Source organism: Hippopotamus amphibius, chromosome 5 (assembly GCF_030028045.1).
Source record: "Hippopotamus amphibius kiboko isolate mHipAmp2 chromosome 5, mHipAmp2.hap2, whole genome shotgun sequence".
Taxonomy (NCBI): domain Eukaryota; kingdom Metazoa; phylum Chordata; class Mammalia; order Artiodactyla; family Hippopotamidae; genus Hippopotamus; species Hippopotamus amphibius.
In genome coordinates this window covers 15,273,779-15,301,358 of record NC_080190.1, presented here as the reverse complement: position 1 = coordinate 15,301,358, position 27,580 = coordinate 15,273,779, and the positions used below count along the sequence as shown (strand labels likewise).

The following is a 27,580-nucleotide window of genomic DNA, read 5'->3' as shown; positions in this document are numbered from 1 at the left end:
AAACTGCAGCTGTCAGAGATGGGAAATGTTAGAGCAGGGAATGTGGCAATACGTGATCTGTAAATCATGGTTCTGTTCAATTGGTGAGTGTGAACATGAAAATTTATTTTAATAAGATAGAAATTAAACACAAAGAAAAATAATGGAGAGCAAATGGTGGAGAGGTCACCCCACCATGACCCAGTGTGCCTCCTGGAGGGACAGTCACACCTGCCAGCAACCCCTCCTGGGTCTGTACCTTGCCCTGGTCTCTTAACCCTTCGCAGCCCTCACTGCCTGGGTGCTCTCACCTCTTATCTCTCTGGGTGTCTCCAGAGTTCACCGCCCTCTGGGACAGATCCACAGAAAGGACCCCCCTGATTCGGGGACTCCTGACTTTTCCTGTTCTTCACAGAGAGCTCTACCTTGGGCAGCCCAAACCCTGCGTCCCATGAATCTATATTCCTCCCACAGTGGTTATTCACTGGTTCCAAACTCACTTGCATTTTCCCAGCTTCAAGATTCTCCTTTTGCCATCCTTTCCACGATCAAATGTCCATCAGCCACCTGGGGACCCTCCAAACTCCTCTTACATATATGGCTCCACTTCTTCCCAGATCCGCCACACTCCCATCCCCAGCACACAGGGCAGAACTGATCTCCATCACACAGGGCAGAACTGATCTCCATCACATGTTACCCAGGATGGGTAGGAATGATCCAGAGAACAGTGACAACATGAGGGAAATCATTATATTAAATAATATGTGTATTAGAAATGTACCTCCTGAGGGAATTTGTATGTGATCAAACACGTTTAGAAATAATTAATATGTGGTTAAGTGGTAGAAATAGGTTGTATTGGATCAGTTGCATTAAAATTAAACAAATATCTATTAATTAGCAAAATGCAGAAAACCAAGGAAAACCAATACAGTTTCTGAATTTTGACAAACATCTTAGGAAGACCCTTGTCGACACAGAAATATCAAAGAAGAGACTCGTTTTGTCATTTTAGGGACCACGATGGAGATGGGAGGACCATGGTGGAGTTGGAGACTAGTGCAGAGAACAGTTGCTGTGATCACCTGGGGAGGGATGCGGGTTGCACCCGACCTGTGAGATGACTCAGGAGTGAAACCCGCCCGTGTTTCCGCCACTGCTGTGGCCACAAAGAGCATGAATACGTGTCAGTTCTCAGTGCTCATCAGCCATGGCCATTCAGCACCTCTCGCCGTAGCAGACTCCCCTCCTCCAGGAAAAACCTTCTCATTTGACTTCCAGAGCCTGTGCTTTTCCTCTTCCTTCACTGGCACAGCATCTCAGACTTTTCCATTTCTTGCTTCTCTTCTCCACGAGCTCTAAATGTGGGAGCGACTGAGGCTTTAGTCCGCAGACATCTCTTTTCCGTCGACACTCTCTCCTTGAGGGAGTCTCTTCCAGTTTTTCGGCTTTAAACATCACCAATGTGCTGATGACTCCCATGCGATATTTCTAGTCCAAGCCCCCCCACTTCCACTTGCACGTGTAATGGGTACTCTGATAAACAGGCCCCCTCCCCTCCCCCTTCTCCAGCCATCTGCACCTTAGTAACTGGTAACTTCATCCTTCCAGTTGCTAGAGCCAAAGATGCCAGTATCTTTCTTACTTTTCTCTTTTACATCCCACATCCAGGTGCCAGAATCCCTGGAGCCTCCCACTCCAACATCTGCTCGCTTCTCACCACCTCCACCCTTCGCCCTAATCTAAATCCGCACTGTCTCCCATCTGTACCGCACAACAGCTTCCTAACTGGTCTCCCTGCCTACCTCACTCCCCATCAAAATCTCTTCTCAACATGGCCATGGAGCTCCTTTAAAAATGTAAGTTAGACCATGCCATTCTGCCACTTAAGACTCTCACTTCCTGTCTCAGAGGACAAGCTGGAATCCTAGACTGTGGCCTACGAGGCTCTCTCTGGCCTCATTTCCCAGCTATGTGGACTCCTTTCTGGACCTCTAACATGCAAGGCAACACCTACCTCAGGACCTTTGCTCTCACTGTTCCTCTGCCCAGGATGCTCCTGCCCCACATATCCACATGGCTTGATCACTCACCTCCTCAGGTTGCTGTTCAGATGTCCCCTTCTCAGTGAGGCCTCCCTGGACTCCTTATTTCAGTTCTAACCCCATCACTCCCTATCCCCCATTCACCTTTATTTTTCCTCTGCATTATTTATCATTTGACATATTTGTTAAGATTTTCTCACACACACACAAGAATGTAAGCTCCACAAGGACAGGAATTTATTTTATTCACTGCTGTATTCTCATGTCTAGAACAGATGCTAAATAAATATCTGTTGGCTGCTTTGTGGCTGCACATTGGTTCGCCTGAGTCACTTGCCATCTTGACCGCATGGGAAGAAACCTGGGGCCTCAGGGCGGGGGGGGAGGGGGGTGCAGGATGGCAACACACCTTACCGCAGCACCCACTGTGAGACATGACAGCGTTGGACTGACCTGTCCACCTTCTCTGTGCCTCTCACATCTCGGGATCCCCAAAGCCTGGAAAAAGGTGAGTAAATGCTTGTTGAATTAATGAAATCCAGATAATTCAGGCCAAAGAGGAACCTGAGTTAAATGAGATAATAAGAAACCACAGATGTGGGTTAAAAGACCCCTTTTCACACTCTGCCCATCCTCTGGTTTTCACTCAGACAACTGCATCACTGTGTGCATAGCAGCAGTATTTCACTGTGGGTACAGGAAGTCATCCACCTAAGTTTACCTGAGGACGCGGAGTTTCTGAGTTTCTGCCCACATTCACACTTGCTCCCATCACTGTCCACATGTGAACTATCTCCATCATGAGTGGAGGGGGCTCAGGATAAGTCAGCACACGCCTTGGATTCTAGTCTTCCCTCCACACTTACCAGCCTTAGGTATGACTTTAATCTCTGTGAGTCTCTGTTTCTTTATCTGAAGTTAATTCTCTTACAATAAAAGAATAACTGGCTTGTGAGTTTGGTAGAAAAGATTCAGGGATGGCTGTTAAGGGAGATTTATGGTTTATGAACATGTAGAAAGAAAAGATCACTGGGACCCACGGGGGACTCACATAGGAAAAGCTCTGTCAGATAAAATTGTTTCCTTCTTTGATAGGACTATTAGACTGGTAGAAATGAAGTGGGTCAGGATTTATGAATTCAGTAAGGCATTTGATAAATTCAGTGGAGCTGACATACGGATTGGATGTAAGGACCTTCGAGCTTGGTGCAGGAACTATTAGGTGGCTTGGGGACTGGCTGGATACTGTTTTTCAGAGATTGAAATTTGATGACCCCAGAGAGAGGTTCTGAGCTCAGGACTTGAAGCCTCTATCCTCGGCAAAGTCCTGTTGAACCTTTGTATCACCAGATTGAATGAAAATGAAGAGGGTATGTTCACTACATTTGTGGGTAGGCGGGAGACAAAGATATCATTACCAGGATCAGAATCAGCATCCGAACCAACCCACTCATGGACTAGAGACAATGGGCTGAATCTAAGACTATGAGATGGAAAAGATAATGAGCTACCTTTGGCTCCTCAGAGCTACCTGTCCCTGTGTAGAATGAGGGAAGCATGGAACAGTGGCAGAAGACTTGAAAATATGTAAAGGGTTTTTGTTGACATGACATGTCATAATATGTGATGTTACTGTGCCTTCACCCTACCCAACTTTCCCCCTTCCCACAAAAAGCTAACTTTGTCTTGGGTTATAGTCATGCAATTGTATCTACAAGGGTAGGGTGGGCATCTCTCTGTGTTCAGTACTCATCTGATGGTTTTAAGGACCACATGGTAAAAGGGATGTGAAATGAGCAATCCAAAAATGAAATTTAAAAAATTTCATTTATAATAGCATCAATGACAATAAAATATGTAGGATTAAACTTAATAGGAGAACTATAAAACTTATATGTTGAAAACTACAAAACATTGTTGAAAGAAATTAAGGGAGACCTAAATAAATGGAAAGACATCCCATGTTCATGGATCAGAAAACTTAATACTGTAAACATGGCAATACTCCCCAAATAGATCTCTAGTTTCAACACAATTTCTTTAAAAACCTCAGCTGGCTTCTTTGAAGAAATTGATGAGCTGATTCTAAAATTCATATGGAAATGCAAGGGATCCACAAAAGCCAAAACAATCTTGAAAAATAAGAGCAAAGTTGGAAGACTCACACACTGTAATTTCAAAACTTATTACAGAACTTCAACAATCAATAGTGTGGCACTAGATAAGGACAGACATATAGATCAATGGAATAGACTTGAGAGTTCAGAAATAAACCCTCACATGTGTAGTCAATTGATTTTTGACAAGGGCGCTAAGACAATTTAGTGAGGGAAAGAACAGTATTTTCAATAAATGATGCTAGAACAACTGAATATCATACAAAACAATGAAGATGGACCCCAGTGTTCCACCATATACAGAAATGAATTCAAAATAGATGGAAGACCTAAGTGTAAGTGCTAAAACTATAAAACTCTTATTGGAAGAAATAAAATTTACGAGAAAAAAACATAGATATAAATCTTTGGGAGCTTAGATTAAGCAATGGTTTCTTACACATGACATCAAAAGCACAAGCAAAAAGAAGAAAAAAAGGATAAAGGGGACTTAAAATTTTAAACTTTTATGCTTCAAAGGACACCATCAAGAAAATGAAAAGATAACTCATGGAATGGGAGAAAATATTTACAAATCACATATCTGATAAGGAAGCTGTATCCAGAATATATAAAGAACACTTACAAATCAATAATAAAAAGATAACCCAATTTAAAAATGGGCACAGGATATGAATAGACATTTCTCCAAAGAAGTTTTACAAATAGCCAATAAGCACATAAGAAGATGCTAACATCATTAGGCATCTGTGAAAAACAAATCAAAACAAAATGATATATCACTTCACATCCAAGAGGATGACTGTAATCAAAAAGACAGATTAACAGCTGTTGGCCAGAATGTAGAGGAATAAGAAGCTTCATACACTGCTGGTTGAGATGTAAAATAGCACAGTAGCTTTGGAAAGCAGTCTGGCAGTGTCTCAAAAAGTTAAACATAGGGTTACCAAGACCCACAAATTCCATTCCAAGATATATACTCAAGAGAAGTCAAAACATGCATCCACACAAAAACTTGTATGTGAAAATTCACATCAGCGTTATTCACAATAGCCAACAAGGGGAAACTGCCCAAATATCAATAGGCTGACTAATGAATAAAGAAAACGTGACCATCCATACAATGCAATGTTATTCACCAATAAAGTGAAGTACCGGTACATGCTACAACATGGATGAACTGTAAAATCATTGCGTTAAATGAAAAAAGCAGTTACAAAATGGCCCGTCCTGTACGATTCCATTTACATGAAGCATCCAGAATAGGCAACTCTTAGTGTCTGAAAACAATTAGTGTTTCCCAGGGCAGGGGTTTGGGAGGGAGAATGAAGAGTGACTGCTATAGAAACGGGAGTTTCCTTTCGGACTGGTAAAAGCATTCTAAAATTGATCTGGTGATGGCTGCATAACTCCGTGATACACTAAAAACTGTTGAACTGTACTATTTAAATGAATGAATTGCATGGTATGTGAGTTACAGCTCAATAAAATTGTTGTTAAATGGGGAGCATACCAACAAACCGGATCTCAGAATGACGAAAGGCTGTAAAATCACATTCTAGGGAGAAAAGCTGAGGAGACGTGGGGTAAAACAAAGATTCCGGGGAAGAAGCTATCTTCAGATATCTAAGGGCTCAATGTGGAAAGAGAATTAGATGCTCTGTGTGGTTCCTAAGCAGACTCTGCTCCTCCTTCTGGACTGTTCACTGCCCCCACCCCCACCACATCCCCAATATCACCTCTACATTTTCAGGTCTCAGCTTAACTGTCACCTCCCAGGGACAGTCCCCCACTCCCCTGCCCCATCATCTTTGCCATGCACTTCCACTCATAATGACATTTATTTAATTACTGGGTTACAGTCTGAGGACCTCACTGAATGACCTGCTCCACAAAGGAAGCCTTTAGGCTGTCTCCCCAGAACTCATCACCGTGCCTGGCATAGATGAGGCACTTAATACGTATTTGTTAACTGAATAAATGAACAAGAAATGTAACTGTCAGAGACTACAAACGGTCTACGGAAGAGCTTTCTGAGAGTCAGAGCTGCCAATACATTCGGTAAGCTGCCCTGAGTGCCCTTGTTCCTCCCTTCACGGGAACTGTTCAAGCATGTGGGGGACAGAGGGTCAGGGAGCAGATGAATGCACCAAAGAGATGGTCAGATGGGATTTCTTTCTCTGCTGTTTGAAAAGCTCATATATAGTTCATGTGCTCTGGAAAAATCCTGAAAGGCAGACAACAAAAGTAATTAAATCAAATCAGTCAAAGCACCCATAATCTCTCCACCAAGCCGCAGCCGCAGGTAACAGAGCACATCCTTCTGGACGGTAGCAATGGAGCATTTCATTACGTTGACAAGCACTACTGTAGTTAATGAGGGATTACGAACATCTCATAACCTTTCACCACAGCTCACACTTATTGGATGCTTAATTGGTGCCAAGCAGTCTGCTAAAAACTTCACATGCATCTAATTCTCTTAAAACCCACTGAGGTGAATACTTAATATAATTCATAGTTCATGTTACAGATGGAGAAACTGGGGTGTAGAGAATCACGTAACTTTCTCAAGATCACAGACTAGCAAATGGCAGAGAGAGCCAGTTCAGCTCCCAGGAACCTGACTCCAGACTCCAGCAAAGATTCCACTTCTGTCTGTTGAGTGAATCACTGAATGAATGAATGAGTGCTCAGCTGCCCACGCAAGGAAGAACTGAGCTTCTCTGAACCAGCTGCTTGGTTCTTATCTCACCAATGCTCTAAATCTTCTGTCACTTATCTCTTCACAGGTTACCCTATCCTACGGCTAAAAATGGGGTCCTTTAACAGCATAAAGAGCATTTCTTTGGCTCCAGCTCCCACCTGCTATTGGGGGAGTCTTCCTCCTTGGGGCGCCTTGAGTACCTCCTTGGATGGGCCTCTGCACTGTTTGCTGCTGTCCAGGCTTCCGTCACCCACGGAGGTGCTGCAGGGCCCTCACCACTGCGGGCAGAGCCACTCTAGGCCACTTCCAGCCACCTGCCTCCCACACTGGCTGAGGCTGACCAGCCCCCACAGCTGCTGCGACGTTGCTGCGTCCACTTCGAAGGTATAGTGCCACCTCCTGCTGATACAGGTGCCGCCAGTGCTGGTGCCACCGCCACCGCCAGTGCTGGTGCCACTGCCACCACGCAAGTGCCACCAACACTGCCAGCGCCGGGCTCACCGCCTCTGCTGGTGCTGCCGTCACATCGCTGGAGCCACCACCGGTGTCATCACCTCATGGAGCTGGCCCGGCTCCTTCCCACTCTCGGGGGGAGGCACGTGAGGGAGCAAGGGGCTTTTGTCATTGTTGGCTCGAACCCCAGTCTATAGGCAGATGAGGGACCGACTGAGTGACAGGACATCATGACGTACTCAAAATGACCCTCTCCTCCGAGGGAAGCGTCACACTGCAGTACCTTGGAACTTCCTGGGAGATGATGGTTCCTCATGCAGACAGGTTCCTGGAAAACCCAACTCACATTCCCAACATCTCTACATCCCATGGGGGGACAGTGGAGGCCAAGCTGGGACCTGCTTCCCACCCATCCCCTTCTCCCATCCGTTACGTGGAGGCTGAGACACACGTTTGCGGCTCATCTTTCAAAATCCGCAAGACCTCGTGGTATGCATTTGTGAACTCACGTTACCCTTGACTTTGCCCTGGTTCCTTTTCAGGCCTATTTCTCAGGTGTATCATTCTTATTATTGTGTTATATGTATGTCTGAAAGTCCCTTTTGGAATGAGACAGAAGAGATTATGAAACTAACGGAAATCAAATGAAGAGCAGGAATGAGAACTTACATACACACATTTGAAAAACGAAAGTCCATTCCTAAATTTGGTGTGCTTCAATGGGGATTTCTTTCTGAAGACATCAAACAAGCAGAAATTCTTGGCCAAATGACTTGGTAGTTTCAGGTGAAAAACAGGGCTCTCTCAGGAAGCCTTACTGAACATGAATTACAGAATGATTGCTCACTCTTTGTCCTTTATAGACAGACATTAAGAACACTGTTGGGCATGGCTGATCCCGGGCAAAGGTGGCCTTCAGGGTCGCCAACCTCCTTGACCCGCCATCCTCTTCAGCCTAGAACTACTTCCTTAAAAGAGCACCTAGGCTCTCGCTAAGCCCTGGGTAGGCCATAATAGACAATTCATGTTAAGGTTTTAATGCCAAAACTCTATGCTTTGCAGTCAGAGGGGTCGTATAACCCCAAAGGCAGAACTGCCTACATAATTTACAAGGCCCAGCACAAAATGAAAATGAGGGCCCTTGTCCAAATTATCAAGAATTTCAAGATGGCAGCAACAGGGCGTGAAGCCAAGCACAGGGCCCCATGCGGCAGAGGAGGTCGGACATCCAAGCCGGCCCTGCCCCAAGGAGTGGAGGACGTATCAAGGACACTGGAAGGCATAATTTAGAAATTTTGTTTTTATATATAAATACAAATTCCCATTTTTTTCATGGAGAAACACTAAAACTTGGCAAATACGAGGGTGAGTCAACAATTATCCACACTCTGGCTGTAGAAACTCTACACTCTACAGCCAGAAATTCTACAGCCAGAGCGCGGATAATTTTTGACTCACCCTAGTATTTTAAAATAAGACAGAAAACTTCAGAGACATTCCATTCTTGCAGCAGCACTAGTTAATTCAGCTCTGTAATTTGGACTACTGTGGTGAAAAAGCATGAGAAACCCTCAATTTTTACCGCGTTGCCATCCAAATCTGCACACCCGTCAGTGTTTTGCCTTTTAAGAGACAAGTTCGGAAGGGGTAGTAAGAACATCAAACATCCCACGGCAAAGCAGGAAAGGGTCAGATCACCACGGTCAGGGTTAGGGTCTGGCGAGGCTGAGAGGAAGGGTTCTAGAAGGTGGGGGTGGGGGGTGGGGGGGCGCTTAGGAGCAGAGAGAGAGATGCCAAGGGTAGGACGAGTCAGTGGCAGGAAGGTCAGCAGGACAGAGGGGAGGGCTCGCCCAGGGCCACTGAATTACTTCAGGAAAATCAAGAAGAACCTGACAGTCTGTAAAGCTTTAGAATCTGATTTTAAAACAGGAATTTCATGCTCATGAAGAGGAAGATAAAAGTGACACTTGGCGTCAACTGGGCATTTGTCTATGAATGACATGTGAAGCTTCTTCCCTCTATAAGCAATAGCATGAGACACAAAATCCAAAGGGTAAATGAGAGTTTTTTGCCCTTAAATAGGCTATTATTGAACCTTCACCCAACTCTCCAGATCTCACAGGTGCCTCGCAGCTCTAGCAAAGCTTTCTGGTCTTGTGCTGAGGCTGTTCTTCATGCTGGGTCGTTAGTCTTGCCCTACACATGGCACACGGCACCTTCAGGATGGGAGGGCACACTGGGTGCTTGAGGCAGAGAAGGGAACCCATGGTCACCATCACTAATAAGCTCAGGCTCAAGAGGACTGAAGGGTGAGGAAAGATGTTTGGACAAAGCAGGACTTGTCTCCATACCTGAGATGATGCAAAGGAAAAAACTCAAAACTGCTGTCCTACCCAGGCGTCCTCCTCCTCTGTGGACCATTCTACTTCAATGTAGTGACACCCAGTGCAGAACTGTGAGAGCTCTGAGGTCTGGTTTAAGAGTATCTAGGCCAAGGTACAAGCTGTCTCATCCAGACTGCTTGGTTGAGAATCTAGGAAACTAGATTAATGCAGACTCCAAACTCACCGTTCAAAGTCAGAGACTCTGCTGCACATACATTCCTCTGACCCCAAATGACTCTCTCCCTGCCTCCCTCACTCTCTTTATATACATATATGTATCTGTTCACTTATGTATATTTACCTACATATTCATATATGTATATTTATGTATATAACTATACCTGTTATATATAAAACATATAAAATATGTATATGTGCACATGCATATACATATATGAAATACACACATACATAAAGAGAGTAAGAGAGGCAGGGGGAGGGAGAGAGAATACATATATGTATAACATACATAAATACGCAGTACAATTCAATTCCATTCAATTTTATTAAATTCAACCAACATTCAGACTCTCTGTGATGCACTGGCCCTAAGCTAGGCACGGAAGACAAAACGATCTAAGAGTGTCACCAACCTCCAGGGCCTCACCATCTAGAGAGGAGAAAACTGAAACCACACGTTCAGATCTATCAGCATGGAGCCTTTTATAAGGAGACACAGCGTGGACTGGTGGTTCTAGACGGAGGGAGGTTAGTACATGTGCTCCCATCACGCTGGCTGGGCTCAGGTCCTGCTCCACAACGTTCAAGCTGTGGGACCTTAAGCATGCACCTTGAGGGTCCTCATCGGTAAAGGGAGTGCCTACAATAGAAAAGCACCTACACTTAACTGGCAAACAGAAGGCCCTCAATAAAAGGGAACTTGTACTATTATTATTGTTGAGAAAAATGTGAGATTTTGTAGGAGGGCACAAAAGAGAGAAAGGTCAATCTAGCATGCGGGGGTGTCAGGAGAAGCTTGGCGGAGGAGGTGGCATAATGAGTAGTGTTCATCCAGAAAACAACAGGGAGAAAAGACATTCTAAGGAAAAAGAAGAATTTGTTCAAAGGCCCTGAGGCATGAAACATCCTGAAATGTCTAGAGAACTGCCAGCAGGTTAGCACAACCAGAGTAAGGGTTTAAGGTCAAAGAGAAGGGCCACTTAAACAATGGAAAAACAAAATCAGACTTGCGTTTCAGAAAGGTTTGAGTAATATCCAGCTGAACACAATTCTACCTTTCCAGGGTTACCACTGCGATGACCAGTTATCACGCATACAATTGGGGACTTGCTGTACTTCAAGTGTTCTTTCCTCTTTTCACAAGTGCTCAGAAGTTTTTTATTTGTTTGTTTCAGTTTCAGTAACTAATTGGCTTATTTTTCCATGCTGGTTTAGTTGCTACAGAACGTTTTCTTTACCACTAATATCTTACAGAATGATTTTTAAATGCTCACCTTCCTAACCACAAGGAGAGTCTTAAGTGACCACTTCTCAGCATTCATTAAGAGCCACGCAGCAATCACTCACCCTCAAAGTACACATCCAGCAGAGGCAGCCTTGAGGATCAGGACTTGAGATGGAGGCAGATGTAGGAGGCAGATGTAGGAGGCAGAGCCCAGATAGGGGTTTGTACTGGGACTAGAAGCGGAACCATATCCCAGGATAAAAGCAGTAAACAAAGGAAGTCGCTGAAGAAGAGGAAGAAGAGCCTGTGCTGTGGCATGAGACGGATGGACAAAAACGCAAAGTGGGTCTTTTAAGGGAATTTAGTGACCAAGGAGTCCCTGGAGGGAAAGTGTGAGACAGTTAACTAAACTGTTTGCAAATGTCTAGATTCATTTGCTCACTCATCATTCATGAGGTCAGCCTACCAGTCAACTCTATTCTCTTTGTTCATATATGTCCTGGGTATTGAGAAAATAACACCACAGAAGAGCACATGGTCTCCAACCATGAAGACCCCGGGACAGCGGGGAGAGAACTCACTGCCACCTGGCACCTGATATACGCCAGGTATCGCCCTAGGTGTGCTTGTGTACTCTGTCTCGTTTAACCTTCACAGCACCCCTTTGGTAAAATCAACAGTCTCTTTTTCTGGACCCACTTTTCATTGTCCCATGTTAGAGAAAACAGAGGCAGCGGGGGGGGAGAGGCATCACTGCAGGAAGAAAGGAGGCTGAAAATTTTAAGTTTCAGACACCCATCACCTGAGTCTCCCTCCTCTTCCTCAAGACTGTAATCGCTGGGTCTGGTCTTAACTTTTCATAAAACAAACATAGCTTTTTTCACTTCACTTTCTTCCCTTTAACATAGTACTGCCCCCAGAAGCCAACATATTCATCTCATCATTCCTTGTCTACCAAGCCCGATAACAGGCTGGGTCTCGTGTGTGTGTGTGTGTGTGTGTGTGTGTGTGTGTGTGTGTGTGTGTGTGTGTGTGTGTGTGTGTGTGTGTGTGTGTGTGTGCGTGCGTGTGCGCGCGCGCGCGCGCCCGTGCACGTGCGCACATACACAGGTGCTGGTAGGTTCAATTCAGGCACAGGCATAAATCAATCGGCAGTGCTGTCATCCCCGCAGAATTTGCCAGGGTGTCAAATCCAAATTCTAGACACAGATGTCCTATCACTGCCCCAGGACTGCCTCTTTGTCTCAGAGTTGCTGTAGAGCCTGGGGTTCCTGAGCATCACTGGTACTTTGCTTGTTTTAAGTTCTTAAAAAAAAAAAAAGGAAAAAACAAAGCAAAAAATAAGATAATCATATCACCCCATCATGCTGTACTCCAACTTAGCACGACTTCATGGCCAACCAAGAAATTCAGGGCACTGTAAAAGCAATGAAAGTACGATGAGAACCAGGAGGATCTCTATCAATCACTCTTTGTTTCCCAGATAATGATTTTTCTCCTGAAAAATCCAATCAAACAACAAATTATTTATTGAGCACCTACTATGTGCCAGGTACTCTATACCCAATGGGACATGTTAGGATTTCTTTTCACTATCGTCTTTTCTTCAATAAAAGACTTAAGGCATCGATCAGGATGCTTTAGCTGTCTTTTCCCCAAGCAATTTTATTATTATGAATATCTTCAGAAGTGTAATGCTTTGATGGTTATGCAGAGCTTTCTGGGTCTCTTTTGCTTTGTTTTGTCTTCTCTCTACTACTGTTTTTCATCTAAAACTTTTCTTTCCCTAACCTCTGATTTTTTAGGGAGAAAAAAAAATCTGGCATCTAGGGTCTGAGACCACTTGAAATGTCTGGGCCAGGGATTGCTAATGACCTCCCAGAGATAACCCAAACTGCTGATTTAGCAAAGCCCATTCTTGACCTTGACACAAGACAAGACAGGCAAAGGGGAAGGACTTGGGAGGGAGCCCTGAAAGAAAGAGGATCATAGAAGCGCTCAGATCTCGCCAGGCCCCCCTCCCCCATTCAGCAAACACCTGGCTGAGTTGGAAAACATGACCGGCCCAACCTTCCTATTGGCACCAATTGAAGCTGTCAGCTCTCGGCTTGTCACCAGTTGCACTGGGAGGCCCCGGGCAGCCACAAGAGCCCTAATTAGGCAGAAATGACACTTCTACAACTGACCTGCCAGGACCTTTGGCAAACCATTTAACATCATTAGTTAACATTTTTTAAAAGTGTGAATGTAAATGAACAGCCAGTGGCTTTCAATGGAGTTTGCCGGTGGCATCTCCCCCCCCCACTCTCTGCTCTCTCTTTCTCTTGTTACATGAATAGTCTGCTTGTTTTCTCCAGAATTGGAGCGAGGCACTGGGGAAGAAGGAAGAAGAGGACCAGTGCTCTGAGAGGAGAGACATGTTAAAGCAAAAACAAGCTCGGCAGAGGGGAGAGCCCATCTCCTCCAGCCTCAGGAGGTGCCTGAACAGATGCAGGCCCCCTGGGCCAGCAGAGCAGGGGGCAGCGTGCGTCCAGCAGGCTAGACAGATGCCAGGTCCCGCTCCGCGAGCCGTGCCTGTGAGCGTGGACAGCGACCATCCTGGGCTTTGGGTAGGTGGGAAATGACTTCATGAGTTAAGTGCCTTTGCAATCCTCTTTCTCCCACACCTCTTACCACTTGTTGGGATTCTGAACAAGCAGCGCTTTAGCAGATACCTTACGTGTGCACACACCTACGCGTATCTAGTCCCTCTCTAAAGGAATGACGTTCTAGAGGTGACTGCTTCGGACGCCGGTTTGATACTTACACAAAGTAGTTCATTTCCTACCTGAAGCGGTTATTTCCCACTTTGAATCACACTTCATTTTGTTCTTTGCTGTACACCCACAGAATCCGTACACGCCAACACTCTCCATCTGTAGGAGGGGGGGGAAAGCGTTACACTGTGAAAATGTCACTTCGTGTGCTTCCGCGCTGCTCTCAACCTGTGTGCTCAGGTAGCAGACAGACTGAGAGCCGGCACAGGGTAGAAGGGAAGCCAAAGTTTAGCTGGCGGCAGAGGGGCCGGTTCCTGAGGGCCTTTGACTTCCCACCTAGTCCTTGTGGGGCCCTGGGCAAGGTGCTTTGCCCTGAGTCTCAGATGTTCTCATCTGTAAGACAGAGATAATGCCTTACTACTTCAAGTGAGAGAAACTAGATGGAAATATCATGAGAAAGTGGTGTGTAAAGGTAAGAACTTCAGACCCATAAGAGGTACCAAAATCGAGGGACTGATGCCAGGTTCTCATCTATCATTTATCTTGGAGATTTGACGTTGCAAATCTGTCCTCTTGACCCCCCAAGGCACGCCCCACAAGGCCACAGCACCACCAGCACATCCCAGGTCCCTCCGTGTCCCCCACCTCCGCTCTGGCTTATTCTCCAAAGGGCTGCAAGTACTCCACAGAAAAGTTCCTGGGTGCAAAACAAATTCGGTTATATTAGCTATTTAGGCTCTCTGCTGGATCCTTAAACAGTACAAGAGAGGAAGCACATCTTGGCCATGTCTGGATTTCCGGGAGCCCTGGGGACAGTGGTGGGGGTACACAGTAGATGCACAATAAATGTTTACTGAGGTGAAATGCAGTGCGGTTTCCAGACCCGTGCTTACTGCAGCTGGAAGGTGTGTGCTTTAGGAAAGCAGCACAAGATCCTAAGTGTGGAGAGCTTTACTTGTCCCTGAATTAAAGATGGGTAACATCAGGCGGGCGGCGTGTGGAGGAGAAGGCCTGTAATTGGTCGCAAGAGAGAAGCAAAAGAAAACAATCTTCGTTTGGAGCAGAAAGAGAGAGGCAAATACGGGGAAATGTCCTTAATAACAGTAAATGGGAAAGGGAGAGAGCAGCTCCTCGTGATGGAGCATTTAGTGCTTTTAAGCTAAATACCTCAGCATATTAAGCAAATAGAGAAAAGCCAGCTAGAAGATGTCAGCAAATTGAACCGACCGGCGCTCAGAAAGCCGATAGGAGGTGTCTGGTGGTGACCCCTTTTCCCATCACGTGCCCGCTCCGCGCCCGGTTGTTTAGTGTTGCTTCTCCTCTCCAGCTGCGGAGCTTATTGAAAAGCTCTTGCTCCCCGCCTGGTTTTGGCACATTTTCTGCAGGTGCCTCCTACTGCGGCCACAATGGGCTGCTGGGGAGGTTTGGACCTGTCAACAGCGACAGGGGCGGGGGCGGCGGCACGGCCCTTGTCTTAAAGGGCCAGGGACGTTGTGCACCGGCACCTGCTAATGAGATGAATCCTTTCTCCCGCTCTCTCTTTCTCTCTTTCATGATTTAACTTGATCGCTTTGGTTTCCTTTCTGGAAGGGGAATTGCTCCATTGATCGTATAAGGTAATTGCCTGTAAAACATTGCTCTGCAACGACTACCACTTCCCTGGCTGAAAATGTCACGGCAATTGAAAAGCTCTTAGCCCGGTTCAAGGATGAGGTTGCTCAAGAGGACCACGTCCCCAAGCGCTTGCGTGTTCCGAAAGCTGCAAGTTTTGGGGGTGCGACGGATGGATGTTACGACCGAGAATTTCCCTTCCTGTAGCGTAGTATGATTTTACGTGAGACTGTGGGAAACTACCCAAACTAAACTAAAAACAGGCTCAACCCCCAGATTAGGTATATTCTTTCTAGCAAAGAGATTGTTTTCTTAACCACCCACGGCGTTCTTTTCTCAGGAGCCATGAATTCCGGAGGGACGCCCACGAGGGTCAAGGTGATTGAGGAGACCGTCCTCCCGTAGTTCCCATCGCGGAGGAAGACCATATCTCTGTCTAGGAGGTTAGCAGCGACCTTGGCTTTGGAAAAAGGAATCTATGCTCCAATTGTTTAAGGTTTGCTGATTTTTTTCAGACCTGTCACTTGGCGGCAGCAGTGACACACTGTGGGATTGGGGACCACACACTTAAAGAGTGTTCATAAATACTTTATTAGTCATCACCACGCCAACGTGAGGGAGTAATTCACCTGGGGAAAAATTACTTTGTCATAGGCATGAACCTGCCAGCAAAATAAACAGCGGTTAGTGATGCTTTCGTTTTCCTCTGACAGGTGAAAGCCTACGTTTGTATCTGAATAAGAGAGAGGGGGAGGTTTTTTTCAGTTTAATTGGTAGGAAGCGCCACTTGCTGCCGCGTTACTCATTTGGGAACAAAGCCTCAGGTGAATCACCTTCCAACTGGATGAGCCTTGAATATTTTTTGTAGCTGATGAAGTAAGGGCAGAAAACATGCTTGTTATTGTACAGTTTAAAAAAAAAAGGCAAAAATATCTGCCTGCTTTCTTGACAAACAAGAGTATAGCGAACTCACATATAAAAAGGCCATTTAAAACTATACATCTGGAGAAAGCCATACAACTTTTTACATCTAAACCCTCTGAAAGGTTGTAGTACAAGCTCCATAACTATAAACAGGTGCAACACTTTTTTTTCTTGGAATTTAGGAATTTTGGATTTTAGATTTTTAAATCTTTTAATATTGTTAGAATATTCAGTTAGGGCAATTACACATATTACACCAAAATATACTGTATATAATAAAAGGTGTTTTTCTTTTATCTACCCATATGGTGAAGAAAATTTTAAAATTCTTTACGTTTAAACCAGTTAAATAAGCTGATTCCCGGATAAGAATTATGTTCACAGTCTTTCATCAGCAACTGGAATTTACTTTTTCTATGTGCTTGTTATAAGGGAAGGTCTTTTTTTTTTTTAATCTGTAAAATGAGGGGGTAGAACTGAATGACCCCAAAAGTTCTGCCTGGCTCTGTGGTTTCCTTATCTATAAAAGTGATCCTTATCGTGGCAAATGGAGAGATGAACAGTAAATACAACCACACAGTTATTTCTAGCAGCTCTGCCTATTAGACAGGCGGTCAAGACAGAGTAGAAGTGGGTTAAGTGAGCCCCTGAGGCCAAGACTAGGAAAACCTGAACCATCAGGGCCAGACCCCCTGACCCCCTTGTAAAACACTGCGCGGCAGCAGGACCTCACTGGGAAGGTGGCATTGGCAGTGGGGGAGCAGGAGGGTGGCTGGCCTGCGGCTGGTGCCCGGGCCCAGTGTCCTCTGCATGAACTCCCAGAGTGAGAACGTGTGCGTGGACAACGTTAACACTGTGTCACCGTATTTCTGGAGGGGAAAAATTTTTGAAGAGGAGGAAAACAAACCAAAGGAGCATGTCATCAGAGAATGAATGTCAAATCTGGCCGAAGCCAGGACTGGTTTCACTTTTCCATTCTCCTCTTTTCCTTTATTTGCACACAATGCAAGAGGTGTGAATAGAATTCCAAAGTTCAGAGACAACGAAACAGGGCTGCACATCCTATTCCTCATGTAGACCTTCGCGGCACATTTTAAACCACCTGACTTTACAAGGTAGAACTTGACCTTGGGTTATGTGTATTTGAAACTTCATACTAAATAGGGTTTGTCATGATGTTGGGCGTGCATTTAAAAATAAAAGATGCATTTTCAAATGCTGCATCATTCCTATGTCTATGCACACCCATCTGATGAAAGGTTCACAAAGTCATGAGAATTACACCCCGGGCTAATATCTGATTGTTCTGAACGGTAAGAGCTAATATTCTTCATAATCAGATTCTGTAAATTTACTTATGCAGTGAGAGCCACAGGCAACTCAACCTGAGCCCTTTATTTACTCAGTATTTATATTTGTTACACAACACGGATCTCATCCACTAAAAGTTAACACACAGAAATGTTAAGATCCTTTATACTTAACTAAAAAGTTAACACCAGGCAGATGGGTAACGGTACCTGTTGAAATGTTTGTATTCCATATACAATGTGTGCCTGCTTTCCAGGTAGAAAAGGATGTCAATTTGAAACTTGCTTTATAGTTCCGGAATTAATACAGAACTACCAGCTAAGGGAAGAAAAAGATTTTACGATTTTAGCCCTTGGTACAATGCATGGGATTGTCTACGTGAACACTTTAGCTGCAGTTTTTTATGACTAAGTCAGACATTACAGAAGCTATACAAACACAGACTTCACTCCCCTCCCCCATGAAAAGCTTGAGTCTGCTTTTTTTGTGCCCTATAATTTCCTTAGAATTACATGCTGCAAAGTTTCCTTTCTTTCAAAAGTCAGAAAGCACTAACTGTTCCCATACTGTTTTTCTCCAGTTTGCCTGATACAGGCTCACAGCCCCTTTCCTCCAATCATATCTTTTCAGAGTTATAGCTTATTTTAAAATATCCAACGGAAATAGACACACATTAGCAATCAACACAAGTATGACTGACCCACAGGACTAGTTGTAGGATGCCTACCATTAAAAAAAAAACAAAACTAAAATTTTACCTACACATTTTGTCAAAAATGGATGAGATGAGATGGTATATAGTCAGTCCTAAAGTCTAAATTTGGGGAGCAAGGTGAGTCTCTCATAAACATAGAAATCATATAGGCTGATCCAGATGTGGTCGCTGAGCCTTTACCCCAGAGGGTACAGGCGTGTGTGTGATGTTCTCTGATCTACCAGCCAGGGTCTGGTTTTATGTCAAGTAGATAGTGCTTTTTATCTTAGCATTACGGCTTGGAAAAGAGTGTGAAAAGTTCGAGACATACCCTAGTGAGTCAGAATCAAACCCAGACAACATACACAGGGGAAGGTAAAAACGGTTATTTTTTTAGTTTAGAAAAAAAACACACATGGCGATTCCTTTTGTTCTTATAGAACAAATAATACGTGGAGATAAAAAGTCTATTGCAAATATAAATTAAAAGAGCTTATAATTTTGAAGTCATTTTGATTGCATTTTCTGCTTTTGTAGATTTGCAGAGTTATTATCTCAAAAGAAGACAACTAATTTTCCACCATGTTAATGAGAAATATACAGAAAAAATATTAATTGAACATCTGTATATTTATATTTTCCTTGCAATGGTCTTAGTTAAGAATTCAAAATGGCTCTATTTTCAGTTAAGTAATAAATGATGTATAGGACAATATTCATTCTAAAGCTTATAAATTGATAAACATATTTTACTTATTTCAAATATCATACATCAAAATAAAAGTTATATTTTTGTTCTTATGCTACAAAAGACAGTCTTTAATTTTGTATTCTCAAAATCGGCACAGAAACTTTATTTTTTCCCTTATATCCTGTCAGCTTGGCTATAAAGAAAAGAAAGCCTTGATGATTAGGCAACCAAAGTTCAGGTCAGATCCACAAGTTAATAAAAATTGCAATAAGTGCTGGCATGGAATAATTTTACATCAAAAAGAAACCTGGTACTAGTTCTCTCAAACAGGGACTTCACTTTTACAATTTTAGAGGTAGAAAATTTCTTTAGAAGGTACAAACATCTATGGTTAACTGAGACGGCTCTTTATGAAATTCCCTGCCTCGTAAGTTCATTTCACAATCTTCTCCATTTTCAAATTCCCATAAAGGTTATACAAATATTTGGCCATGAACTTTGGGAAAGGTGGCACCTTAGAATAGCTCAGGGATATTTTAAATCACTCTGTTGGTCATAAATCACCTCACAGTTTTACAGCAGTCTAACCGGATAGCTACTGAACAAGTGTAGCTCCTTCCAGGAGCGGAGACAGTTCCGACAAGGGCAGTGGGAGAGAGTGGACCCTGGATTACTCAACGATGCTGCCTTTGGCCGCATCTCCACACACAAAAACAAATGGAGACCAGAGGGCACCTGGATACTTCTATTCCAAACCTCACTTTTACCTCAATTATTTATTTCAAATTAAAGTACAGTCACACAGAATCATCCTAATACACATCAACTCTTTATTTTTGTCTGAGCACTACTGTGTTAGATACTCTTGCACCTTCCTGTCCCCAATTGTAGCATTTAAAATGTAGTTACACTAACTATAGCCTAAGCCAAAGGTAGGCATTGTTAATAACGTATTAAAATTCTTTCCATTTTAGAAATATTTTAATTTTTCACTTTACGACATCTCTCCTTCAAGTATTAATGGAAACATTATTTGCTTTTCTGAAAAACATATTCTGATCATCACTATTTTCTTTCTATAATATCCACTTAAGGTGCTGAATGCATAATCACAAAATGTAATAATTATATTATTTAATTAAAAACAGGATCCATTACCTCTTGCTAATATACAACACAATTCTGTGTATTTTTAAAAACTGTACAGAAATTTAATTTAACACATTAAATCCGCATTAGAGATTCATTTGCAAGTGTCACCTTAAACAATTTTGGAAGTACATAGGGATTCAGTGATAAAAAATTTATATATGACTGGCATATATGAAAAAGATGCAGTTAAATCAATATCAAAGAATTTGCCTAAAATTATTTTATTCACTAAAAACTCATGGAAATTTACTCCCCCAAATCACAATTCTTCAAGAAATACTTTTCATTTGCATCTATGCCAGTATTTTTTTTAGATATTCAAAAGTAACTTCTCACACTGGACAAAAAAGGCAAAGCAAGGAAGAAAAAGAGAAAACAGCAAAAACAAAAAATCCTACACTTTGCCAATAACAAATGTAAAGAGTCAACCCCTAAATTCTTGACAACTGAAGTTTTTAAATCTCCCAAATAGTTTCTCAAAGGTTTAACATTACCATGAGATTCATGACCAGGCCGCAGAAATCATCAGTTATAAAGGCATAGACAGGCTTTTGATTTTGCTAATATGAAATAGATAATTCCTCTTAAGCAGACTAAAGTACTTTTTTCTAGGAAGCTAAAATCCCCTTCAATTAGCTATTTATGTTTAATTACACAAGTCAAACAATTTATTAGCTGTCACTCAAGTGCAACAACAAAATAGGTAGGCCCACAACTTTCAGGGGCCAGGAGACAAACCAAATCAATATTTGCACCAGTAACAAGAGAAAATATTTTTAGTCATAATTTGATAAAATATCTAACCGGTCCTCTTTGCCGGGATTCCTCTCTTCTTTGCTGCCCGCTATGTGGAAAATACGTTTAACTTTTCTTTATTCACAATAAATGCAATTACTACATTTATTTTACTACTTTTATATTAAGAAAAGTACAAATTAGAAAACCTGGCCTTTGTTGGATATTTTATATGTATGCACTTTGCTTTATGAGCCCCGTAATTATGTCACAAAAATACTCTTAAGTTGTACCTACTTCTATGAAGTTAAAAAGTATCTATTTAAAAATGGCAAAATAGCTTGCTTAAAGAATTTCTTTTGCCTGATTTTTTTTTCCTTTTCTCTTTACCATCTGAACTCACTGGATTAATTGCCCTACTTCCAGTTTCACTCTGCCTACATAGAAATCGTGTGTCTACACCCTGAAAAGTACCAATTAAACTGCCAGCAGCCGCATCTCCAACAGTATCTTTGGTGTTCAGTGTCAAAGCCCTTTGAACAAATGACCGGAAGGCTGAATCTAAAACAGCCTTTGACAGGATGCCAGTTTTGAACACTCACTTTACAACTACGACTCCAGCTTCCTACTGTATTTGGGAAGCAAGGGAGAAATAACACATCAACTTTATAATTTTTTGCAAATGGTAAAGGTTTAAAGGTCACTAATATTGTTTTAAAAGGGGGAGTTCCCCTTATCCTTTAATTCAATTCCATCTGAATTCTTGTACAAAGCTAAATGAAGGTTTTCAGACAAATACCTCTGAACTGTTAAAAAGCTACATTGTCCTTTTCCTTAATTTCTTTGGTAATAATGACATCATTTACTATGTGTTGGGTACAGTGGGAAGAAGTTCACATGGGTTCTTAAATTTAATTCAAGCAGTCCTGCAGAACGGAAAATACTAGTCAATGGGGAAATGGGCTCAGAGAGGGTAAGTAACTTGTGCAAGGTCACACAGCTGGGAACTGGAGGAACCAGGACTTGAACCCATGGGGTCTGATTCCAAGACCCAATACTTCTAGGCCTTCTCAGCAGCATCCATTATCAACCCATTCCTGGGTGAAGCTGTAGTCATTCTCTTTATGACATGATCCATGAAGAAATCTTTTAGAGCAGTGGTTTTCAACCCTGGCTGCACATTAATATCATGTATTAAAAAAATACCCATGCTTGGGTCCCACCCCTGGAGATTCCATTTTAATAGGCCTGCGGTAGGGCCCAGGCATTAGCATTTTTCAATACTACAGCAGTGCATAAAATAGGTAATCCTTCTCTTCATGGTACCTAGATTCTAGTAGACTCTAGTAGATTCCCCAGGTGATTCTAGTGTACAGCCCTGGTTGAGAACCAATGACCAAGAGATTAACACCATTTACCCAGGCTCCTCTCTCTAAGCTTTCAATGTAAGCAACTGAAATGGCTTCTTAGAGCGGATGGGCAAGAGTCTAGCAAAAGCTGACATGAGGCAGCAGAATCTGACTGAGAGTTCTAGATTTGAGAGGCACTGGAACACAGTGGGAAATGCGTGGGCATTGGAGTCAGCCGGACCTGGGTTCAAATTCCATCTCTACTATTTATTAACTGTGTAATCTTGGGCCAATCACTTACCTCTTGTGATTGTTTTGCAGATTCAGTGGGATGATACAAGGAAAGACCCAGGCATATAAAAGTGCTCCATCAATGGTAGTTGCTGCTGTGGTTTTTGTTGTTGTTAGTACTACCACACTGGAAATGACTACTGCCAGGAGGCATTAGTAATGAAAAAATCAAATTAGGAAAAACATTTTTTTATTAGTCAAATCATTCCTATTTTTATTACTTAGCATTTAATTTACAGCTCTTTATGTTGCAATTAGCTTGGCAATCATATTTTTCATTCATGACAACTGGGTGAGGAAGGGTAACATTATTACTCCCATTTTCTAGATGAGGAAAAGGCAACATTTCCATCTATTCTGTCTCCAGATTCTATGATTAAAGGCACCTGCAATCATGTTCATTAGTTCCCTATGAAAAATGATATTCGACACAGATGGCAAATGCAGGAAGGAAGAATTAACAAGCACTTGATAGCAACCCTGAAATAACATCTAAATAATCACTTCTGAACATTAAAGTCATGGCAAGCAAACAAGTTCCAATTTATATAAAGGTGTTGGAAAGGATTAAGGAAAAATGAACAAATACATTTTTATTTATCCTCATTCATTTAGGAAATGTGTGACATAGCTGAGAAGTTCTTTTTGAAATGAGGACTGAAAAATGGTTAATTTCCTCTGTGAAGGATCTTCAATTAGCAGAAAGGAATAGACTAACATGTCCTGATATTTTATTTTGAATCAGAGCTACAAAGTGGAAGAGATCTGAGACAGAAGAGATCTGCTTCTCAGTCAAGGTCCCTGTGAAGCCCACAGACGAGGGCAAATGGCCTACAATTTCAAACATACACCAAACACACCCCAGACACTGAAGAATGGCTTGCCTGTAAATGTATTTTTGTCACATGTACAGAATTCCCATGAATGAAATACAAATGCCCCTCGAGGGACCACTGAATTCATAGCCACTACATATAACTACCATTACATGGGTTGTGGCAGGGGAGCGGGGTGTCTCAATTTTTTGTTGTTGTTTAAAAGCAGTCTTCATAATGAAAAAGTTAGGAAACACTGATCTAGTCCGACCCTCTCATTTTATTCATGAGGTCCCAGAAGATCTTGGGGACAGTTGGGACTCCAATCTAAGTTTTCTAATTCCCAGACAAATGGTCCTTGTCTCACACCACACATCCCTTCCAATGCAGCAAACCATATTCTCTTTCTAAAGGAGGAGGGTATATAGTCCTACCCTATTCCAGAACTTTCTATATCTCCTGAGCCTTTCCTTCCCTTCATTTCCCTCCCCTCATCAACTCCCCAGTTTACACCTTTAGGGTGAGCAGCACTCAATCCCTTTCAAGCTCTGATGCCCTGTAAGGGCCCGTGGACATTTAGTCTCAATATAAAATGGAAATATAGTCAACAAGGTACTGAAACAAGGAATGTGTTAAGTATAAAATATGCATATGCATAAATGTTTTTACAGTGAAAACCCTAGTACTTCTAGTATCTATGGAAAAGAAGAAAATTGGAAAATTCATGAATAATAATTTTATTTACTCTGGATCTGTCAACACCAATAGGCTATTAAACCCTAGCATGCCAACTTCTCAAAATGCTTTCACATCCATTATTATTTCAGTTTATTTTCTTTAGGTTCACTAGGATGGAAGTGCTACTGAAGTGCCAATAGAACTTAAGTGCCACAGAGAGAAGAAATGTTATCCGTTTTAGTCACTGCTTTTCCCCCAGGGCCTAGAACAGTGCCTGACACGTGTTAAGCATTCAGTAAATATTAGTTGATTGAGTGAGTGACAGAAGTAAATAGGGAGGGTAGGTTTATTTATTTATTTAGTCTTCATGTAGCTGTATTTTTATTTGAGAAGATGGGATGATCTGTAAGGGAAGAACTGAGTTCCTAAAAATCTCTTTTCAGTCTTCAATTCTTCTATAACATTTGACTTAATATCCTTCCCTCAAATATTTTTAATGTGCCTTCAAACTTATATAAGTCATACACTCATTTCAGGAAAATCAGATACAACTAATATATAAAAAGAAGAAAATACGATCCCATCATCTAAGGATGACACAATTAACATGCCAATGTACATCTTTTTAGACTTTATTCCATGCATATGTTCACACATAAACACACACATCCAACATAGTTCCCAAACTCTCTTCCCTAGCTTCTGGGATTTGGATTTTTTCTTTTTTCTCTAAGTCCTTTTTATTTGTCCCCCCACCCCCCGCCCTACCATGTCCTAAATAAATTGGTTCCCCAATATTCAGGTCCTGAGTTCAAGAGGATTGGTTTCCCTTTCCCCCCAGAGGACTCATCCAGTCTCATTCAACTTTAAATTCTTTGTGCATGTTTTATATCTGTCTTCAGTCCTTCCTTTCCTCTGGGATACCTCAAGCTCCACACATCTAAAACCAAATGCACCACATTTCCTCCATCAAAACCACATCACTCTCTCACATACCATGTTTCTGTTAACTGAAACAGAACTCTACAAGTTATCCTCCATGGAGTCACCTTTGGTTCCCCAACCCCACATCCAATCTCTCAAAGTGATGTTTCATCCTTCCTTCCTATTACCTGTCTCATCCTTCTCTTCCCATTACTACCATTACTGTTTAGGCTCTTACATCTATGTTATTTTCTACCTGGGTCTCCTGCTTTTTGTATAACCAAACACCCACCAAGCCTACCTACTGCTGCCAGTTAGCCTCCTCCAACATCACTTCCATCTTGCCCATCCTATATTCACAAGTTTGGGGGTGCTCCCCACTCTTACAGAATGGTATTCCGGTTCCTTCACAATCTCACCTCACACTACCTTTCCATCCTTATTTCTCACTGTTCTTGAAAATAATGGCTTTGCTCGAGCCAGCCAGGTGTGCTCATTATTCACAAAACAGCTGATTGTGAGTTAAGTGTTTATTAAGTGTAGAATCCATCCATTCACTCAACAAACATTTACTGAATATTCTGTCAGGTAATGTACTGATGTTGGGGACGCAACGGTGAACAAGACAGATCAACTCCCTGTCCTTAAGGAAATTAGAGGCCAGAGGATTACAGAGGGGAGACTGAGACATGTTAGTCCCAGCCCAGGATACTTCCCATTCTCCATTAAAATGTCAAATGAGTCAAGACATCCCTAAAGGCTGAATTTTGCGGCTCCAGCGCAAATGGGGAAGGAATTCAAAATAAAAGGAGGGCTGGCCTCCGTGAACTGGGGTGCAGAGTAAGGCTTCTTTGAAGATGTGGGACTCAACAAGCATTAAAGGATGGAAAGGGTGGACGTGTGAGAGAAGGGGGCGCCTTCCATCTGAAGGGCTATGAAGACAGGCAGCTGGTGGGATGGAAACAGCAGCAACAGCACCGGCTTACCCTGAATAAACGTTGACTCAACACCTATTCAGCAGAGCACACGCTCTGTCCCCTGAGGGGGAGGGGCAGGCTCTGCTGTACATATGAAGATGACTCAGACTTGGCTGTTACCATGGAGGGATTTCCATCTAGCAAGGATAAGCTAGGCCCACGATGAGCTATCACACCCCAGAAAGTTCCATCGTTCCTTTAGAGAACTTGGAGAAAATACCAAGGGAGTTCAGAAGGAGGTGCATGTCTGGGTTCCTACAGCAGTATTTATAGGATCACGTTATTTTTATACATCTGCCTGCCTCTACTGAAAATAACTATCTTGTTTCAAAGTGTTTTCTCAGTCACTTTCTCATTTTATTCTGACTTGTGATGTAGGCAGAGTAGTTAAGATTGTTTTCCAGATGAGCCAAAGTGCAATGTGAATGTTCTAAATGGTCTGTTTAGGTCACGAACACAAACAGGCAAGAGTGGCACAAGAACACCCCGTCTATCTCAGCCCTTTCCTGCAGCAGAAGTATCCAGAGCAGAGGGCGCACAATAAGAAGTTGTATAATTGCACGTGACACCTGGCAGGTGTAATAAAGCCAAGCAGGCAGTTTGGATTTAAAAGGGCAGGATGTTCTGAAGACGGAACGTAACCCAATGACGGCCCTCCATTCCTGCTTCTCCTCCTCGTCTTGTAGCACCCCCACCCTAGGCCTGTCCTTAAGGCTCATCCCCAATTTTTTCGGCCCACACTGTTTTTCCTTAGGCAAAAATTTCACCCCCCAGTCCCACTCATCCCCCAGGGGAGGGCGCGTGGCCCGTTCTCTCCGGGACATCGCCGCACACGCAGCCAGCACACTGCTCGGCTCAGGGCTGGTAAACACCTGCCGCATGAATGCATTCCTGGGACCCCCACAGCTTAGTAAGGATACCCAGTTCTCACTACCCTCCCCCGGAGAGTGGGCCGGCACAGGCCGCCGCCCGGAGGGGCTCCCCGACCGCGAGGAACGAGGGGGTGGGTGGGGAAAACCTGAAGGCCCGAGTCCCAGGGCCACCAGGAACCCGCGCCACCCGAGGTTCGAGTCCCCAGATGGAAGCCGGGGCTAACCCTCTCACGCCTCCGCAAAAAGCGCTTCAAGAGAGCGTTAACTATTTTTCCATCTTAAAACCTTCGGCGAAAGAGTGGAAAGCGACGCCGGCAGGGCGCCAGTCTCAAGAGTCAATGAGCCCAACCCCGGGGGCCAAACCCTCAGGGACAGGGAGGGAGGAGGCCGGAGGAGCCATTCGCGTCTCAGGCCGCGGGAAGAACCCCAGGCTGGACGCCTCGCGAGATCTGGGGGTCGGGATCTCGCTGCGTTGCCTAGCGACGGGGAGGACGCTCGCGGGCCCCCAGGCTAACCCCCACTGTAGCCTTAAATCTCCTACCATGGGGGAAGAAGGCGGCGGCCGCAGCTGTGGGACCACTAGAGAGCTGCAGAAGCTGAAGCAGCAGGCGATGGAGTACTACCGGGAGAACGACGTTCCGCGCAGGCTGGAAGAGCTGCTCAACTCCACCTTCTACCTCCAGCCTGCCGACGTCTACGGGCACCTG

At 43.4% G+C, this 27,580-nt stretch overlaps 1 protein-coding gene and 1 long non-coding RNA gene across 3 annotated transcripts in view; one reads left to right on the top strand and one right to left on the bottom strand.

Annotated features, from left to right (window-relative positions):
- Positions 1-27,551, bottom strand: LOC130854613 (uncharacterized). Its single transcript, XR_009054069.1, has 3 exons — positions 27,415-27,551; positions 13,921-14,008; positions 1-2,525 (listed from the first exon to the last, which is right to left on the bottom strand). It is a non-coding gene; the product is annotated as an uncharacterized LOC130854613 (long non-coding RNA).
- Positions 27,256-27,580, top strand: part of ENO4 (enolase 4) — a 37,936-nt gene continuing 37,611 nt past the window's right edge. For both annotated transcript variants that reach the window (XM_057737606.1, XM_057737605.1), the window contains exon 1: positions 27,256-27,580. In XM_057737606.1, coding sequence (XP_057593589.1) covers positions 27,416-27,580 — 165 coding nt within the window. In that variant the 5' untranslated portion in view covers positions 27,256-27,415.